General features: G+C 43.9%; 1 protein-coding gene across 12 annotated transcripts in view; it reads right to left on the bottom strand.

Moving 5' to 3' along the window:
* The window catches only part of OSBPL9 (oxysterol binding protein like 9), a 143,545-nt gene that overhangs the window by 40,599 nt on the left and 83,188 nt on the right, over window positions 1-19,758 (bottom strand). The window contains exon 1 of one of the 12 annotated variants that reach the window (XM_072649436.1): window positions 17,257-17,399. The exons of 9 other annotated variants lie outside the window; for them this stretch is intronic. In XM_072649436.1, coding sequence (XP_072505537.1) covers window positions 17,257-17,283 — 27 coding nt within the window. In that variant the 5' untranslated portion in view covers window positions 17,284-17,399. Of the gene's footprint in view, window positions 1-4,987; window positions 5,094-17,256; window positions 17,400-19,758 lie in introns of those variants that run through there. 2 more of the 12 variants (XM_072649434.1, XM_072649443.1) reach the window with 2 other exon arrangements.

Below are 19,758 nucleotides of genomic sequence, written 5' to 3'. Positions count from 1 at the left end.
AATGCTTGTTGGTGGTTACTTTTCCAGGGCCACCTCTCTCTTAAATGTGCTGTCTCCCTCATTAGGATATTTTCCATTTATATCTCCAGGACTCGGCACATAGTAACTGCTTCATTAGAGCAGGAAGGTAGCACAGGGGGTACAACGTGGGGCCTACCATCAGAAACACTCATTTTCTTGAGTTCAAATCCAGCCTCAGATACTTTCTAACTGTGTGATCCTGGTTAAGTCATTTAACTCGTTGCTTCAGTTTTCTCATCTGTAAAACAAACTGGAGGAGGAAATGGCAAACCTCTCCAATATCTCTGCCTAACGGGGTCACAAAGAGTCAGACGTGTCTGAAGAAGAACTGCTTAATAAATACTTAGTATTCATTTATTTAGGAGTCTGCCTGAACACAGCCACCTAAACTACAGAAAACTTTGAGCTGGAACCCAAAGCAGTGTGTATTACTGTATCAACAAGGGCACTGTACAATGCAGGGGAAAGAAGGCCCAAATGCTTCCCCTAATCTGCCAATCCCAGGCTTTTCTGGCTTCTTTCAAGATTTAGCTTGAAGCCCACCTTCCACAGAACTCTAGCTTGATTCTCCTCCCACCTGTCTGCCCCAAGTCCTCTGTTTCCCCTGCTGAATCTTCATTCACCTTGCTCTGTCTAGTTTCATATCCGTGGAACATGGTGCCCCTCCTAGGACAAGCTCAACACTTCTAAGTCACCAAGCTGCTAACACAAGTCCCAGTCAACAACACCTCCCTGAGCATCCTCTCCCCTCTGACTGAAAGGGCAGGGTACCAAACTGCCTTCCTTTAGAAAGGATAGACACTGGACCCAGTTTCCTCCACTTTGTACCTGGTTTCAATTTCATGGAACATAATACCTCCATACTAGGTAGCCCCAGCGCTCAGAACAATGCCTAGCACCCAGTAGGTGCTTAATAAATGTTCACTGAATTATAGATAGGCCATGCTCACTTGCTAATTGTGGGTGCCCCACAGAGCTTAGCAATGAGCCCTCTTTTCTTCTCCCACTTGGTGATAAGGCTTCCACGGATCAAATGAGCATGCTCAAATCCACTTAACACCTCTCTCCTGTCCCCCTGCACTTGCATCCCCAATTGCCTCTTGGATACCTGTAGACAACTCCACACCTCCAAAAGGGAACTCTTTCCTCTTTCCCTCAAACCCTGCCCAGCCCTTCCTAACAGCCCTGTTACTGCTGAAGGTACTACCATCCTCCACGCCACCCAGGGTCCCAACTTCCTCATTCCTTCTCACTCCCCCATATTCAATGTGCTGCCACGTCCTGCTGACATCTCTCCATACATCACCTTCGGTCCTTGGACACTTACCCTGCACTGGTACAGTCAGCGATCAGGAAGTGCCTCTGGGCTTCCTTCTACAGGAGGCCTTTCCTGATTTTCCCTTAATTCCAGTGCCTTCCCTCAGCTGATTAATCCCAATTTATCTTGTCTCTATCTTCTACGTACACAGATATTTCAAGGCTGCTTCACCCATTAGACTGTGAACTTCTTGAGAACAAGGAGTGGGTTTTTCTGCCTTTCTTTCAGCTCAGTAGAATGCCTGGCACACAGTAGGTACTTAATAAATTCTTGGTTGACTTGCAGGACGCTTTTCCTAGTTTCCCTTCTACTGCAGCCACCCTTTCTGATTACCTAGAGGATATAGGTTCAGACCTAGAGGATCTGCCACCTGGACAAGTCCCTTTCCCTTCTCTGGGTCTCATTTCCCCATCTGTAAAAATGAGAATGGACTACAGGATCACTAATGTTCCTTTCCCTTTCTAAATCCTTAAGCCTATGAACTTCTACTGAAAGCAAGCACTAATACAAAGAATTATACCATGGATATAGTGACTTTACAGTTTACAAAATATTTTCCATTCATTTTTTCATCTAGGCCTCACAACAACCTTACAAAGTAATCAAGTCAGGAATTATACAATTTTAAACAAGGGACAGATGAATGAGCTAACTCACACAGGATGTCCAACTACTCAATAGTCAGTGAGACTGGAAACCAAGTCTGGTGACTCCTGCTTTGGGCCTCTTGGATTTCCCATACTCCTAGATCCCTCAACTGGCTTGGTGGCTAAACATTCAACCACAACGAAGAAAGGAAGTGCTCATCTTTTCCAATTAAATTCTAGTTTAGCCATATGTGCCTTATTGAGAATTAAAGCAATTACCTGTTTAGTTTTTTTTTTTGCCTCTTCTCTACTAAATGCATCTGTGTTCTACAGTTGACTGATGGCTCCATGAAAATGTATATTTTCCGTAGAGAATGAAGACCTGGCCAGTCAAATCCCACAGCTTCAAACGAAGCATGAAAAAGGGGCTATTTAATAATAACAGGTTCACTTTACAAAAGAGGAAACCCCAAACTGTAAAGTTTGAGTGATTTATCCCAATTCATATGGAGAGGAAACAACAGAAACGGTATCCACACCTAGTTCTTATGTTGCCAAGACCAGTGTTTTTCTGTTACACTAACAAGGAGTCAAATAATTCATTAGGGTTTTCAGTCATGTTAAGTCCCTAATTTAAGAAAAGAAAAACTGCCAAATGTCAGACTCAACTGAACATATTCATTTATACCGAATATAAAAACCCTTGTAAAATACTGTGTCATAGCCCTCTTATGTGTATAATACATATGTGTATGTATGTGTATGGGATTCAAAAATGTTAAGTGATGTGACCAGGGTCCCTCCGCTACTGAATGTCAGGCCTGAATCTCTTGCTTTCTAGTTTAACATTCTTCCCACCAAATTACGCTCAACCAGACTCCAGCAATAACAAAAAGACAACTCAGGATTATCATTGGAGATTGCCACCATGTTTATGGGACCTGGGGGACAAGCACTATGCTAAGTGCTGGGTACACACACATATATACACACATAAATGCACATATACATACACATATGTATATATAAACACATATATTTGTATACACACATATATACGTATATACACACACATACAAATGCACACAAAATACATAAGCAAAAAACCCAGCCTCCTAGAACTTCCCTTTTAGAACGTGAAGACGACACATAAAAGGCTGATGGGCAATTGGTGCCTGCTGCTGTGTGGGAGGTCAGGAGTGGAACCAGAAGGGTAGTGAGCATAGTTGGCTAAGGCATCTCCTGAAATGGGTCCTGGTTAGGGACTGACCCATCAGAGGAGAGGGCTTCAGGAGCAAAGGTTTAATTCTGTTTCCCTTACATGTTAAACCATTTTAAAATTTAAAATTTAACTTTTTCATTGAACAAAAATCTATTTTCTCCCCCTACTGAAAACAAAACCAAAGGCTCTCAACAAATATGTATCATCAGGCAAAACAAATTCCTGTACTGGCCACTGGTTCAAAAATGAGGGCTCCTTCTGCTCCAGAGCCCATCCCCGCTCTGTCAGGGGTAGGGGTGGCATACTTGCTTCATCACAAGTCCTTTAGGAGCTTGGCAGATCAGAGTTCTTAAGGGTTTCAGAATGCCTGGTTAACCACTCATTTAAAAAAGAGCTAGTGATAATTATGCAAAGCAAGCTCTGTGCAGGACGGCACTTAGAAGGCTCTCTCCACAGAATTCAACTTTGAAAAGTTGTTGCAAAAAATACACAAGGGCCATGATGTGACAAAAAAGCATGTTAAGTTACTTATATGAGCCAGTCCAAAAAAGTTCAGAAATGTAGCAAAGGCAATAATTCTGAATTCTAGTGTCTTAATGTATGTGTTAGCGTAGATTCATATATTCATTTATTTAAAAACAGGCTCAGAATTCAGGAGATGAACTAAAGTCCTACAAACAGATGCTCCAATTAACTGCACAGTGGAAAGTTATATATGAATCTATTGCAAAAGACAGTAATATTTATGAAAGATTTTAAAAAGACATTTGTGCATGAACATCATTAGTGTTAAAATTAAACTATTTTCAACTCTATATTTTTTTATTTTATTATTTTTTAAATTTTATTTACGTTTTCAATATTCATTTCCACAAAATTTTGAGTTCCAAATTTTCTCCCCATCTCTCCCCTCCCCCGACCCCAAAGTGCCAAGCATCAACTCTATATTTTCGAAAGGATTAAAATGGTCTACACTTCACTGAGAATTTTGCAGTTCTCAGGCAGCTGCTTTGATGCACACCTCTCAACTAATGGAAGGAAAATGTCATTTAAATTCACTTTTCTAGGTGCTCTTATCTCACCCTTATATTCAAGCATTCTTCTCTTCATTGGCTTTTTGAACCTCTTTTGCCAATTGAGTTAGCCTATTTTTCAAGGTGTTATTTTCTTCAGCATTTTTTTGGGTCTCCTTTAGCAAGGTGTTGACCTGCTTCTCATACTTTTCTTTCATCTCTCTCATTTCTCTTCCCAGTTTTTCCTCCATCTCTCTTACTTGATTTTCAAAATCCTTTTTGAGCTCTTTCATGGCCTGAGCCCAAGGTATATTTATTTTGGATGTGTGGGATACAGAAGCCTTGACTTCTGTGTCTTTCCCTGATGGTAAGCATTGTTCTTCCTCATCTGAAAGGAAGGGAGGAGATATCTGTTCACCAAGAAAGTAACCTTCTATAGTCTTATTTTTTTTCCCTTTTCTGGGCATTTTCCCAGCCAGTGACTTGACTTGTGAATTTTCTTTCCACCCCCACCTTGCCTCCAGGTCCGCCCAGTCAGTGCTTGGGGTCTGAGATTCAAATGCTGCTTCCCAGCCTCAGGGCTTTCAGCAGGGGCGGGGCTGCTATTCAGTGTGAGATTAAGTTCAGCTGCTCAGGTGGGGGCAGGGCCACCACTCAGGGCTCAGTTCCCTCAGGGGGTTTATGAGGAGACCTTCAACAATGGATCCAGGCTCCCGCCTGCTTGGGGAGCCCCTGTCCGCCGCCGCCCCTGCTGCTGCCTTCCGAGGGGGCCTGAGTTATGGGGACACCCCACTCCCCTCTCGGCAGGCGAAAAAGACTCACTCACCCCCGGAGCCTGTGGGTGGAGGGACCTGCATGGCTGCTGGAGATTCTGTCCCTGAAGCCTGCTCCGATCTGCTCCCCTCGGCACAGCACGGCCAGGGCAGGGCTGGGCTCTGCTCCAGGTTCCGGGCGCCACGGACCTTCACAGCAGGTTTTCTGGGCTCTCTGGAACAGAAATCTCATCCGTTCCATTGTTCTGTGGCTTCTGCTGCTCCAGAATTTGTTGGGAGTTCTTCTTCATAGATATTTTATGGGCTGTGGGTTCAGAGCTAGCATATCTGTGTCTTTCTACTCCGCCATCTTGGCTCCTCCCCCCTCACCCTTATATTCCCCAATGTATACTGAATGCAGTCCAGATCTTGGGGACTGTGACATCTAAAGCTCCAATTTACCTTCCCAACTACCTTAGGCCATATTTTATTCTACATTTCAGAAAAACCAGAGGACTCTTTATCTCCCATTTCCACACATTTGCTCACCAATACCCAGGTATGGGGCTCCCCTCATCTCCACCTCTTCATCTGTCTCCCATGGCTCTAATGTGAAACCTACCCCACCACACCACCCCCTCCCAACTCAAAGTGATCTCTCTCTCCCTCTTCAAATTTCTCAGAGCACTTTGCCTAACATTGTCTTCATCTAAACCAAGTTCTCTCTTGTATCGGTTATGTTCCCCAAATTAGCTTTTTAAGCAGTTTGAGAGGAATGTTGGGGTCTTGGGTCCCTATGACTTCACACAGTGCCTTGAGTAAAGCAGGAACTTTTTTGCTAATTTTGCTAATTTGAATTTAAACTAAAAATGTGATTATTCTAAAAACACTTGAAAATTAGCTAACACCATCTATCCTGGATTAACAGGAATGTTATCCAAACCAATTGGATTATTCCCATTCTTTTCTGCACATCTCTTTTGCCAACATCCAATGGCATGGCTACGATTCAGTAGCCAAGGGAGAAAATCTACCGAGAACAACAGAATGCACACCCTCCCACCTGAGAAAGCAATGCTTCCCCCCATGTGGCATCACAATCAGTAGCAATTTTTCTTCCAGGACACAAAACATGGTTGAAATGTGGGAAGCATCCTTCTGGAAATATGTAGGGTAGGCAGTGACCCTACCTGATGTAGAAAGTAAAGTGGGAGAACTGCTTGGTGTACCTCTCCAGTCCCCAATCATCAAATCATTGCCTTCCATTAAAATTGAGTTGATCCCCCAAAACACACAGCAGGAAATTCTAAGTTCAAAAGAGTTCTGGGACCTCATTAAAAACTCTGGCTCCTGAAAAGTGATCTATTGGAACTCTTCAATTTTCCATATGACAATCTGGTTCACCAATCAGAAAGGACAGTGAGACTTCAATAGAATATGCCTTATGAAAAGTTAACTACAAAATACAATGGAAACTAGAAAGTGTTACAGAAATTTAACATCAGATCTTTCTTTAAAAGACGATATTCATGACAGCAAAAAGAACTCTACTCATTAAATTATATAGATCAAAAATGACCAACATTGATCAAGATTCCATAGGATCACAGACGTCAAGCTGAGAAGGACTTCCATGGTTGCTAGTTCACCCTGCTCCTTTTCTTATGTAAGCTTTTCTCTCAAAATCTTCCATGTAATCTCAAAGGCTGTCTGTCACTGAAGCACAACCTCAGATGGGTCAGTCACACATCCCATAGGACAGGTTTCTACCCCCACTCCCCAGTTAGATTCAAAAGCTGTTCATCACCACATTTGCCACCAGAGCAGGAATTTTTCAAAGAGAGGCAAAGAATTTTGATTTGTTGCAGGTGGACGTAGAACCCACACTGAAGAAATCATAGTTGACTATCAAAATCAATTAACAAGCATTTATTAATTGCTTAATATATTCAAAGTACAGTACTGGGTACAGGAGATAAACCAAAAACGAAACAGTTCCTTCCCTAAGGAAGCTTACAAAATAAAGACTCCCTGCAACTACCCCATGGGTAAAATCCAAAAATTGTGTTCCTGGTACTACATCCAAATACATCCAATTCAAGATAGCTAAGTGTTACTTATACCATTAGTTTTCATAGCTTTCAAACTCGGTCTGAAATCCAATCAAGAAAATATAGACTATCATCTTTCTGTATTCCTATATCAAATAAATGGAGTCTATTGTAATCAACAACTATTCCAAGTGTGAATTAGCTTTTTAAAAGTATGATCAACCAGGCTAAGAGTTTGTTATAATAATATAATATAATCTTGTTATAAAGATTGTGGCAGTGTTAATTTCAAGAATGTAAAAGGAGGAGGAAGGCATGGCAGAAAAGGACTAAAATGGTCAGTCAGGAAATAAGAATAATCAATCAAAAATCATTTATTTAATGAATGTTTATTATTTGCCAAGGGCTGGGGATATTCCAGACAAAAATGAATATCCCTTGACCTAAATAAATGACCAAGGGGCATTGGACAGGAGGAAGAGGTGGGTTGAGGAAGGTAAAGAGTGGATCATAACTGAGATTGGAAAACTACATCCATATCAATCTTATTTTTATTTTGACCATATTTACATACATAGATGGCAATATATTTGAAGGAAAAAAATAATTCAGATGTGAAAATAACATCATAAATATCCCAATTCTAGTTTTATAATTGGGATAAGTCATAATTAAAAAATATTCTGATATGCTAAAGCACAAGGTCATAGCTAATATGGTAGAGTACTAAATCTCACACTTGAGTTGAGAAAAAAGTCAACTTCACAAGAAGAAGCTGGCAGCGGTGTGGCTACAATACATTTCTTCTGAGAGAGATCTGAGTGTGTTAGTAGACTCCAAATTTCACGGGTCCAAAGTGTGATATTGCTCCTTGGAACCTACAGCTCCAATAAAAAGGACAGAACACCCAGGAATAAGGAAGTGACAGTTGGGCTCTCCTAAATGCTACAAAAAAGGGGTGGGGGGGAACTGGTCACACAAAAGGATGAACAGAGACAGGATGGACCTGTATTCTTTGTAAAGTACTACATTTTAAGTTAAGACATTGATAAGCTAGAGAGCATATGGAAGGACATGCCACAAGCTGAAGGTTCAATGAATAACTGGACAAGTCTTAGGAAGAACTCAATGGCCATCGTGGCAAACTCTGCCAAGGGAGAATGCAATAGCACCAAGGGCACTTTCATTCACTCAGGTTTGCAACCACCCTCACCCCACATATCCATTCAGGAGCCAAGCACTGCCAAGTCTACATCCCCTTCTCTCGCCATTGCCCCCACTTCAAGCCCTCTTCAGATTGTCACAGGCTCTAAATTGATCTTTTGGCCTCAAGCCTCTCCCCACTCCAATCTATTCTCCACATAGCTGCCAAAGACATATTCGTAGAAACACAACTCTGAACATGTCACTTTCTCTAGCTAGATAATACCAGATGATTTGGTTACTTATAGAATCAGTGCTGAAACAAGTTTGGAAGTCATCTACTCCAATTTAATATCATTTTATGGAAGAGTAAACCAAGATTCGGAAATGTTAACTAATTTGTCTGAGGTCATTCTGCTAGCAAGGTGTGACTATCAAGGCAGATTTGGTCTTGTGGGCATGATTCTGAAGTCCAAAGTAGCACAGACAGTTGGGAAATGACTAGAACAGTGTGCCCTAAACACATGTACTTTGGAAGAGGGGTGTGTTTGGGGAAAAACACAGTTTGGACCTATTGAGTCTGGATTTTCTCTGGTACATTTAGCTCATCATATCAATAAAGCAGTTGGAGACATCTGACTGGGGGCTCAGAAGAGAGAGCAGGGTTAGATATACACAACTTGTGAGTTATCTGCAAAGGGGTATAGAGAGAAGAGCAGAATCCGGCACCCAAGTTGAGGTACACCCACAGACAGGAGGCATGAGATTTATGGATGATGGGCCTGTAAGGAGACCAGTAAGCTGTGAGACAAGTAGGAGGAGATCTGAGAGAGCAGAGCCAGATGCCAATTAACATGAATAAGAGATTCTCCTGAAATGGCTGTATGTATTTGAGTCCATGCTGTTTGGAGTTATAATTATAAAAAATATGGCCACTGTTCTACCCAAGAGAAATATGCAGTGCCAATGTGACTAATGCTAACCTTTCCAGGGATTCCATACCTGTCCTACTTGTCTCAGAAAAACCAAATGGAGAGGGTATCAAAGTGGTTGGGGTGATCAATAACATCAAATGATACAGAGAGGTTGGGAAGGGTGAGGATGAGAAAAGGACATCAGATATGACACTCGAGAACACTAGTAACTTTAGGGGGAGTAGTTTCAGTTGCATGAGTTTAGAAACCAAATTTTAAAGGGTTGAGAAGTGAGAGGAAAGGAAGTAGTGGCAATGGGAAGTCTGGCTAAGAAAGGAAAGCCCTATATAGGACAATAGCTTGAGGAGATGGCAATATAGGGGGAAGGTTTTTAAAGCATCTCTAAGATGTCTTCAAGCTCTAAAACCCATTCTATCTCTTTATCCCCCAATTACTCCAGCCCACATCCTTACCTCTTTGTTCTAACATCCTAAGGCATTACTGCCCTTGGAACTTTATTAGAGTGCTTCACTGTTTGTCCCACACTTACATACTGTGTCCCCAAGAAGACTTGTCTAAACTTTATGGTCAACGATCATGTAGCATAGCTTCTGTGTATCCTTCTGTCACTTGGCACAGGGCTAAGCCCAAGGCAGACAATCAGACAGGATCACAGATTTAGAGCCGAGACCTTAGAGGTCACCTAGTCCAATCCCCTGGATAGAACTACAGAGGAGAAAATTAGTATGCAAAGAGATTAAATCAGAGATCACACAGGCAGTAAGCAACAGATTCATTTGCTGAACTAAACAGAGAAAGAAAAAAAATTATATTCTAGGTAAACCATTTTAATATATAGTCAACAATATGGTCAAACTCAATGACCTAGTCAGTCAGCATTCTGTCCAAATTAGACCCTAAGTTGGGTCTAGAGGAATCAAAGAAAAATGGCTTCCAGTGGAATGTAAGCTTCCTCAGGGCAGAAAATATTTAGTTTTTATATGCCAGCACCTAGCTCTGGGCCTTATTTACAGCAGACATTTATTTAATACACATCTCAATTAAACTGAAGAAATAGAAGCAAAAACCAGTTGTGAAGAGATACCAACTGCTCCTCCTGGTCACCCTCTTAAACATGTACAGGCTCATCAGGAGAGACTACTTAAAAACAGATGAAATGAGTGAATAGCTAACCATACTGTGATACTTGAGCATAATGAAATTTTGCATCCAAAGAATGGCATATGTGAGAAAATCAGAGAACTGTAGGGAGACTCACCAACTGAAGCAGAGTGAAAAATGCAGATCTTCTTGCACACAATGACAAGGTGAGAACAGAATAAGAAGACAGTAAAGAATCTTGCATGATTACAATGACTAAGCTTGGGCACAGAGCAGCAATTAGTAAATTGAACCACCTTCCCTGGGTTGAAAGCGATATGAAAAAGGACTAAGGTGGATGGGGCGTGTTGCATAAGTTATCAGATGAGGTGCATGTGATGATTTTGCTGAAATATACAGGGTAAGGGAAGGAATGACATAAAAGCAAAAGCACTTACAAACATTTTTTAAAAAGTAAAATTCCATTTATAATAAAAAGGCCCTCATACAGAAACTAACTTCCCTCTTTTGTCACTCATGTTTACCCAGATTGGCTCCAATTTAGTTAGAGTGAGGAAACATTTCACAAAAAAACGGAGGAACAGGGCCTCCAAGCACACGGGTAAGCACTTATTAAGTATCTGTTGACTAGAATCTCACCCCTTATGGAAAGAATCCAAATCCCATTCAGAGATGAAAAGGGGCCTTAAAGATGACAATGCAAGTCAAGGCTAAACAAGAATCCTCTTTTTCAGCTGCATGCCCAATTAATTCACTGATCTCCTCTTTCTCTATTTTATTCATTTAGGCGTTCAATGATATAAAACTTTCCTTAAGAAGTTCCCCTAAGATGCTTTTGCAGCACCTCAGAAGTTTTGGTAGATTGTCTCATTACTGTCATTCTCTTGAATTAAGTTACTGATTGTTTCTATGATTTGTCGTTTAATCCATTTTTTAGGATTAGATTTAGTTTCCAATTAATTTTTTGTCTATCTTTCTATAGCCTTTTATTACATATAATTTTTATTGCATTTATGATCGGAGAAGGATGCATTGACTATCTCTGCCTTTCTGCACTGGATTGTGAGGTTTTTATGCCCTAGTACATGGTCAATTTTTATATATGTGCCATGTACTGCTGAGAAAAAGGTATATTCCTTTCCATCCTCCTTTAATTTTCTCTAGAGATCTATCATACCTACCTTATCCAGAGTTCTATTCACCTCCTTCATTTCTTTCTTATTTATTTTGAGGTTAGATTTATCAAGTTCAGAGAGGGCGACATTGAGGTCCCCAACCTAAACAAGAATTCTCCAAAGAGGGAGAGCTCACTCTTTCCCAAAGGAGCCCATTTGACCTTAGAAGAGCTCTCATTATTGGCGAGATTTTCTTATAATCAAACTTAAATCTGCCTTTCTGTAGCTATTATCTCATATCTAATTCTGTCCTCTGGGACCAAGCAGAAAAAGTCTAATCCCTTTTCCACATGAGTCTTTCAAGTAACTAAAGGAGCTTTCTTGTCCTCTCCCTAAGTCTTTTTCTAGTATAAGACCCTGGATAGGTTTCCTTCCTTAGAAAGATTCTCATACAGCATAAACTCAAAGCACCTGATTGATCATCCAGGCCACTGATTCTCTTCTTTCTGGATTTCCTCTACCTTACACACAGTTTAAAAATGTGATGCCTAGAAGTGAACATGCACTACTCCACAGACATCTAACCATAGCAGGATGAGCTTACTCCCTAGTCCCAGGCATCTGGCCTCACTACATTTAGATCCACATATGCAATCTGCATGACAGCTGCACACCAGACACTTCACTAGATGTCCTGTAGACACCTCAAACTCAACATGTCCGAAACAAAACTCCATGAGTTTCCCTCCTGAGCCTCTGCATGTCCCTCCCTGAGCCTTCCACTTCCACTCACCTCAAACATCCAGTCAGTTTCCAAAGTGTTATCCTTCTTGCCACCCACACAGTTCGCTCACTAATCAGACCCATTACCCCTTGTGTGGAATAAGGCAATGACCTAACTGGTCTCCCTGACCTCAGTTTACCCCCACTCCTTTCCACCCTCCACAGAGCAGTCAAGGAACTTCCCAAAGCCATGTCTGCGCATGTTATTCTTACTCAATAATCTCCTGCAGACCTCATTCCAACTAAGATCAAATGTAAATGTTCTTCACATAAAGTCATTTATTAAGCATGTTCTATGTGCTGAGAGTTGGAGATAGAAAAAAAAGGCAAACATAATTCCTGCTCTTGAAAGTTCACAGTTTAGCGGAGAGAAAACGTGCAAACAACTATGTTCAAACAAGATATATAAATATATTAAAGGAGATAACCTTAGAGATATGGAACTAGAATGAAAGGAAACTGGGAAATGCTTCTTGCGAAACACAGAATCTTAGCTGAGATATGAAGCCAGGAGATAAGAGATAATAAGAAGGGAGAGAATTCTAGGCATGAGGGACAAGACAGTGAAAATACCCAGAATTGGTGTCATGTGAGAGGACAGAGTGACTGGATTGCAAAGTATGTGGAGGAGAGGAAGGTGCAAGGCGATTTGGTAAGACAGGCCAAGTTATGAACTGCTCTGAACACCAAACACAAGATTTTACATTTGATCCTGGAAGCATTAGGAAGGCACTGGAGTTTAATGAGGAAGGGAGAGGCGCTGGGTGACACAGCTAGACCTTAGTTTTAGGAAGGCCTTTTTATGGCATGAAGATTAGAATATAAGCTCCTGAAGACAGGGCCTACTTCAATTCTGCCTTTGTTACCTCCAGAGCCTGGCACATGGCAGTCACTTAATGAAAACCTACTGACTGACTGCCAGAGCACAGTGATTCATACTGAATTTCTACTTAACTAAATCACACTCCCTTTTTCCCATCATGCAGCTGGTTGCTCTTATCTGTGGCCTGTGCTTGTAAAACTGACCCTCTGAACTTCATATTCACCCCTATTAAACTGTATCTTATTCAACTGGGCCCCATGTTCTAATCTGTTCAGATCTTTCTGAATCCCAGCTTTGTATAAACTGCACATTTGGTATGGGGACTTTCTTTGCCTTTATCCCTGTCTGTGATGAAAATGTTAAAACCACACAAGGCCAAGTGCAGATATCTGGGGTACTCCACTAGCAAAGAGCTCCAAGACCACAACTCCTGTGGCCTCTCCCTTTTTTGGAATCATAATCTCAACCCTTATTCCCCTTTACACAAGTTTTAATTCCCTTCTGCCTATTCAGATCCTTGTTCTTCTTGGATCCCTTTTAAAAAAATCCTATCTATCCAGTAATTTATTAAGTCCTAGGTTTCAGGTACTGTGAGGTTACCAAGATAAAAATAAAACATTCCCTGGTCCCAAAGGATCTAACATTCGACAGTGGCAGAAATGGTGCACATGTGTAGGAACAGACAAAACATAGTCTAAGAGGTAATGGGTACCAGTGGCCAGGGGGAATCAGAACCTTAGGCTTCATGAAGATGGGGCAAAAACAGGAATCCTAACAAGCAAAAGGGGAGGAAATGCATTCCATACACGTAGAACAGGAAATGATGCCAGCACAGCAAGCCACTATGGCAGGACTGTGGCATGCATGAAGGGGAAGAATGGGTAGATGGGTGGGAGTCAATCTGCAAAGAGCTTTAAATGCCACCCAGAGGAGGTTGTATCTGATCTGGGGGTGACAGGGAATCATTAGAGCTTACTGAGTTTGACTTGGACTAGGGAGAAAAATCATCTGCTGTGTGGAAAATGGAGTGAAGTGGAGAGGAGACTTAAGGAAGGGATAAAACTTGAAGGTACTTGAAAAAGGCTAGGTGAGACGCCAAGAGCAGAGTGAAAGGGTCAGAGAAGACACCTGCTAGGGAGGGAGTCTTGCTAAGACCTAGCAATTGATTGGCTGGCTGGAGTAAGGGAGAGAAAGGAAAGTAAGGCAATCTAGGGCTTCTTCCAGCCAATCTCATGCTTACAACTCCCACATTTCTTTCATACTGCAAAGTTATCCTTCCAGTCACTCCCCTATATCCTCCCATTCTCCATAACCAATTACCTATTATCTATATCTATATATCTATAAAAATAAGCAATAATCTTTTAACTAGTTTCCCAGATTCCAAACTCTTTCCGCTCCTATCTTCTATCCTCCCCCACCACAGACCCTTGCAAATAGCTGCAAAGGACAGGATAGTTGGTGGTAGAAGCTTGTTTCTCATTCTAGAACAAGTTCAGTCAACATCCTAACCTCTTCCCCACAGTGGAACTAAGCCATAATGAAAAAAAGATGTCAAGTGATCTAAAAATCAGAGTTCCTAAATATTATGAATTAAACAAATCTCATGGCTTCTCAATCTCCATTTTTCTGGACATCTCCTTAGCGTTTGCCGTTACTGATTATATGATCCTCCTGGACGCTCTAATCTCTCTGTATTTTAAGAACATTGTGGTTTCTCCTCTTCCTTATCTGACCACTCCCTATCTGTCCTTTTTTGCTCAACCATGTTATACCCCTTAGTTAGTGGGTGCACTCCAAAGCATAGCCCTGAAGCCTCGTATCTTTCCTTTCTACACTCTGACTTAGTGACTTCATCAGCTCTTATGGCTTCAATTTTCCTTCAGTTTTATAGTTGACTCCCAGACCTACGAATCCAGCCATGAATTCTAGTCACTCATCAGACATGTCATTAGACATCCCATATTGGATGTTCTTTGGGTATCTTAGATTCAAATGGACTAATCTTTCCCACCAGATCCATTTTCTGTAAGTGATGACCCTAAAGCACAGGACTGATCCTATCATCCCCCAATTCAAATTCTAGTGGCTCCCTATTACCTCCAAGATAAAACAGAAACTATTATATTGGACATTTACAGCTCTTCATCACCTGGCCCTTCATTACATTTCCAACCATCTTACACATTAGTTTCTTCCACACACTGTGACCCAGCTCAAAGTTACCCATAAACCAAGTTATTCTCTGGGGCCAGGAGTGCAATACTCCCCCCCTACCTTCTCAATCTCTGGCTTCCTTCACGATTCAGCTCCAGCATCACTTAATATATAGAACTTCACACACACAGACACACACACACAGACACACACACACACAGACAGACAGACACAGACACACACACACACACACACACCTGCTGTGCACCAAAATTCTTTGTAGTAATTTTGAATCTAATAGAGATGCGTGTGTACTTGCTATCTCCTCTCATCAGAACGTAAGCTTTTTGAGGGTAGGAAGTTTTCCTTTTGTCCTTGCACTCTGTAGGTCTCATCATCTTATGATGCCTAGCACAAAGCAAGAGTTTAATGAATGCTCTGAATGAACCAGAAAGACTCATCCTGTCAGCCTTCCAAGAACCTGTTTTCTGCTTGAGTAGGAGTTGAGCTTTGAAGAAGGTGGCAGTGCTGTGATTTGGGGCAGCAAGAGGAACTCTGGTGGGTAGGGACTCGAATGTGGCAGAGACTAGACATGAGCCCAGGTCTTCCTGGTTCCCTGACCAGGACTAGGTCTGCCAGTCCGTTTCTTTTGTGGAAATCATCTGAAATGCAAAGTTACCTCGAAATGAATCTCTGATGATGCAGGCTTCTGCCTAACTTCAGACTCATCATGAGAAGCACCCATAGAGTACTCTAAGCACAGAAGATGGAGACCAACAAAAATGACAGAGTACAGGGTACTCAGGTAGGTACAATAGGTACAAAATGATAAAAAACAACCTCGTGCTTGCTTCGGCAGCACATGTACTATGCAAGGATGACACCCAAATTTATGAAGCATTCCATGTTTTTTCTTAAGAAAAAAACCCAAAAACCCCAACTCCACTGCCTGCAGGGAGTTTACAGCTGAAGGAGAGGAGGGGGAGAAATGAACGAAGTAACTGATCTTGTGAGTTAAGGTCAAGATAGGTGATGGTGATGACCACGATAATAACAACAGCTCACATCCACGGAACACTTCCAAGGTTCCTGAGTGCCCAACCATTTATCTCAATTTTAGACAAAGGACAGTTTGGAGAGAAGACCCCGAAGGTGTTCAGAACCAGCGTGCCACAGCAGCGGCTTTTTGCTACTGTTTCTCTTTACGTTTGTATCTCAGCCAAGCCAACAGCACGCACTCGCACGCCCCCCTGGGCAGAGAGAACGCGCACCACAGCGAAGGCGCTTCCTGCGCTCGGTCAGCACGGCGGCCTGGCACAGGGCAATCACTTAACGCTCACTGGCTGCCCGGCCTGCCACTTTTTTCACTTCTCTCTAATCTGATCACCCCCACTGTGACAGAAGCCACTTCAGATGACAACAAACGGCTGGAGAGTTTTCAAAGGGGTGGTTCTCGGAGAATTTAGCACAAAAGCAGCCCCAGAGATGCATTCCCACTCCACCCCTCATCTCTCAACAAACCTGGAGTATTTACCAAACAAAGTCACCACGGGGAAGGCTGGCCCGCAGGCAAAGCCCCAAAGACCTAGCAGCTGAATCAGGCAGCGCCGACACCCGGCCCTCCCGAGGGGGCTAAGACCGGGAGTGTAGCTCATCTCACCGTAATTACAGACCAGGACGGCCGGGAGAGCCGGCCTGGGGCCTGGGACACCTACGTTCGGCTGCCTGGTCCGTGAGCGCGGGGCCGAGGTCGGGGGTTGGTCCCCTCTCCCAAGGGCAGGGCGTGAGAAGGAGGGGAAGGTCCCACGGAGATGGAAAAGGGACAGGATCTTGGGGAAAGGCCTGAGGAGGCTGAGCCGGGCTGGGCGCGAGGACGCGCCCCAGGGGTGCCCTGCCCGGCGGGGCTCGGGCCCAGGTCTGAGAGGGGCAGCCTCGGACACCAACTTTCTTTGGCACCGAGCAGACGAGGCCTCGCCGCCGCGGCGTGGGAAGGTCTCGAGCCGAGGCTCTCGAGGGGCACGTCCGCCCGCCCGGGGGGGGGGGTGCACCCCACAGGGGAAGGCCGAGGCTGTACCCCCCAGCGGGTACAGGTGCCCGAGAGGGGGAGGGGGAGGACTCTTCCTCCAGAACCCCACGCGCGGCTCCCTCGGGGTGCAGAGGAGCTCCCCTCTGCCCCCCACCACACTCGCTCACCCTCGGGAGACCCCCACCTCAACCTCCACCCGGGGCACTCACGCTGCAGGAGACCTTCAGCAGATCCATCCGGGAACGGAGGCGCCGCTCAGGCCGCCCAAGTCCCGGGTCCCGCCAGCCGGGGGCAGCCGAGGGCGGCGGGGGGCGGGGACGGGGCGCCAAGCCACCGACGCGCGCCGCGACAGCGCCCCTCCCCTTCCCACCTCCAGGACCGCCCGCTATCCCCGCCTCCCCGGGCGGGCCGGGTTCCCATTGGCTGAGGTCGCCGCCTCCGTTCCCCAGAAAAGACGCGCCTGGCCATTGGTCAGGCTCCTTGGCTAGTCCCGCCCCCCTCCGCCCATTGGTGTGCGGCATCGCCCGGGGCTCCACAGAAGGCCAAGGGCCAAGCAAACCCCCGCCCCTCCCCCAGCTCCCCGGGGTCCCCGGTTTTTCCGAGAAGGCAGCACTCACCCACAGCGCAGCCTGAAGGCCCACCCCTCCCCTTTGGTGGTAGGCCCTTGGGCGGCACGAGCCCAGCACCCCGCCCCGCAACGTCCACGCCGCACCTGCCCCTTTAAGGCTGGCCTTCGGGCGAGCCTCACCCCTCACCCACCTCCCCCTGCCCGGGCGTGACGGTCTCCATTTTACAGACGGGGAAACTGAGTCGAACGGAGGGTTCCTGCTGCTGCCGCCCCCCCGCCCCCCCGGGCCCTGCCGCGGATCCCGAGCATCCCAGGCTCCAACCGTGCGGCCGGCCGGTTTAAAACAAAAACGGGGAGTTTGCCTTCTGTGTCACCAACAAATTCAGAGCGTTCTGAAGATGGTTTGTCTTCTTTTTTAAAAGACTTTCTCCACTAGGGATTTGTACAGGCTTCGCCTTCAGAAATGAGAACTTGACGCTAACTACAGAATAATAAAGTAGAATAAATGAGGTTTCTTAACCTTTCCCCAAATCCTTTAAATTAATCCTTAATAACTGCTTTTTCAGCAATTAATTTTTATCTAACAAACCCAGACACTGTTGATGGCTAAAACAGGCAGTTCCCCAAGCTTAAATATATGGTTTCTTCTCTAATTAAACCATGTGCCTTAGAAGATTATTTTAAATCTGTAATGCTGACATACACACATCTTGCTCCTTGCTTCACAACAGACAGATCCTTCACCTGGCGGAAGGTCATCTACCTGAGAGCCAGCGTGGCTTCGGAAGGGGCCGAGGAACAGTCGATATGGTGTTTGCTGCCCCACAGCTCCAGGAGAAATGGCAGGAGCAGAACAGAGGTCTGTACATAGTGACTGTAGATCTGACCAAGGCCTTTGACACTGTTAGTTGTGAGGGCTTATGGAAAATCATGTCAAAATTTGGTTGCCCAGAGAAGTTTATCAGTATTGTTTGTCAATTTCATGATGGCTTGTTTGTCCAGGTTCTGGATAATGGACAAAGCTCTCATGCCTTCCCAGTCACCAGTGGAGTGAAACAGGCCTGTGTGCTTGCTCCTGTGCTTTTTAGCATGATGTTTTCAGCCATGTTGACAGATGCTTTCAGTGAAGATGAACACGGCATCAAGGTTAACTACCATACTGATGGTAAGTTCTTCAGTTTGAAAAGGCTAGAAGCCAAGACCAAAGTGGAGGAAGTGTTGGTGCATGATTTTCTGTTTGCAGATGACTGTGCACTCAATGTAGCCTCTGAAGCTGAGATGCAACAAAGTATCATTCTCTGCTGCCTTTGCTAATTTTGGCCTAATAATTAACACCATAGGAACACAGGTGTTCTATCAGCCACCACCACATCATCCATACATGGAACCATTGGTCACAGCAAATGGAGAAGTTTTGAATGCTGTGTATAAGTTCACTTACCTTGGTAGTGTACTTTCCAGGGACATACACATTGACAATGAGGTTGACATGTGCATTGCCAGAGCTAGCTCATACTATTTGAAGTTTGTAAAAACTTAAAAAAAAAATCAGAGAACTAATTTTACCCCCCAGTACTATCCTTTAAAACCCCTTCTAATATAATAAGCATGTATCCAGTGTCTGCTATATACTAGGCCTGAGAAAGTACAGAGGGGTAGAGGGATTGGAGACTGAAATGAAGCTAAAGAACAGACTTTGAAAGGGTAGCATAGGGAAAGAGCGAAGGAGGCTAGGAGCAGAGATTCGAGAAATGTCTGAGCTTCTGGTTAAGGTAGTGAATCCCTGTGAATAATGGTGAGATTCAAAATGTGATCATTCCTATGAAAGAGGTCATAGGATTTGATAGGATTGGAAAAAGTGAAAGGTATAGGTACTTCGAAGATACTCCACATAAATTCTGAAGTCTCCTAAGAAACGGGCAAGAGTTGAGAGTCAGAAGGAGGGAGTTAAGGTGCTGAACTCCCAGAGAAAGGGGCTGCTTTGGGGACTTTCTGTAAATGAAGAAGGTACAGAACAAGCATTAATTAAGCAGTTACGATATGTAAGACACTGTGTTAAGTTCTTTATAAATATTATTTCTTTGGATCCTCACAGCAATCCTGGGAGGTAAATGCTATTATTATTGCCATTTTACAGCTGAGG

The sequence above is a fragment of the Notamacropus eugenii genome, chromosome 2 (assembly GCF_028372415.1).
Source record: "Notamacropus eugenii isolate mMacEug1 chromosome 2, mMacEug1.pri_v2, whole genome shotgun sequence".
Lineage (NCBI taxonomy): Eukaryota > Metazoa > Chordata > Mammalia > Diprotodontia > Macropodidae > Notamacropus > Notamacropus eugenii.
Note: the sequence above shows the minus strand (reverse complement) of the source record. Positions and strands in the feature narration are given on the sequence as shown.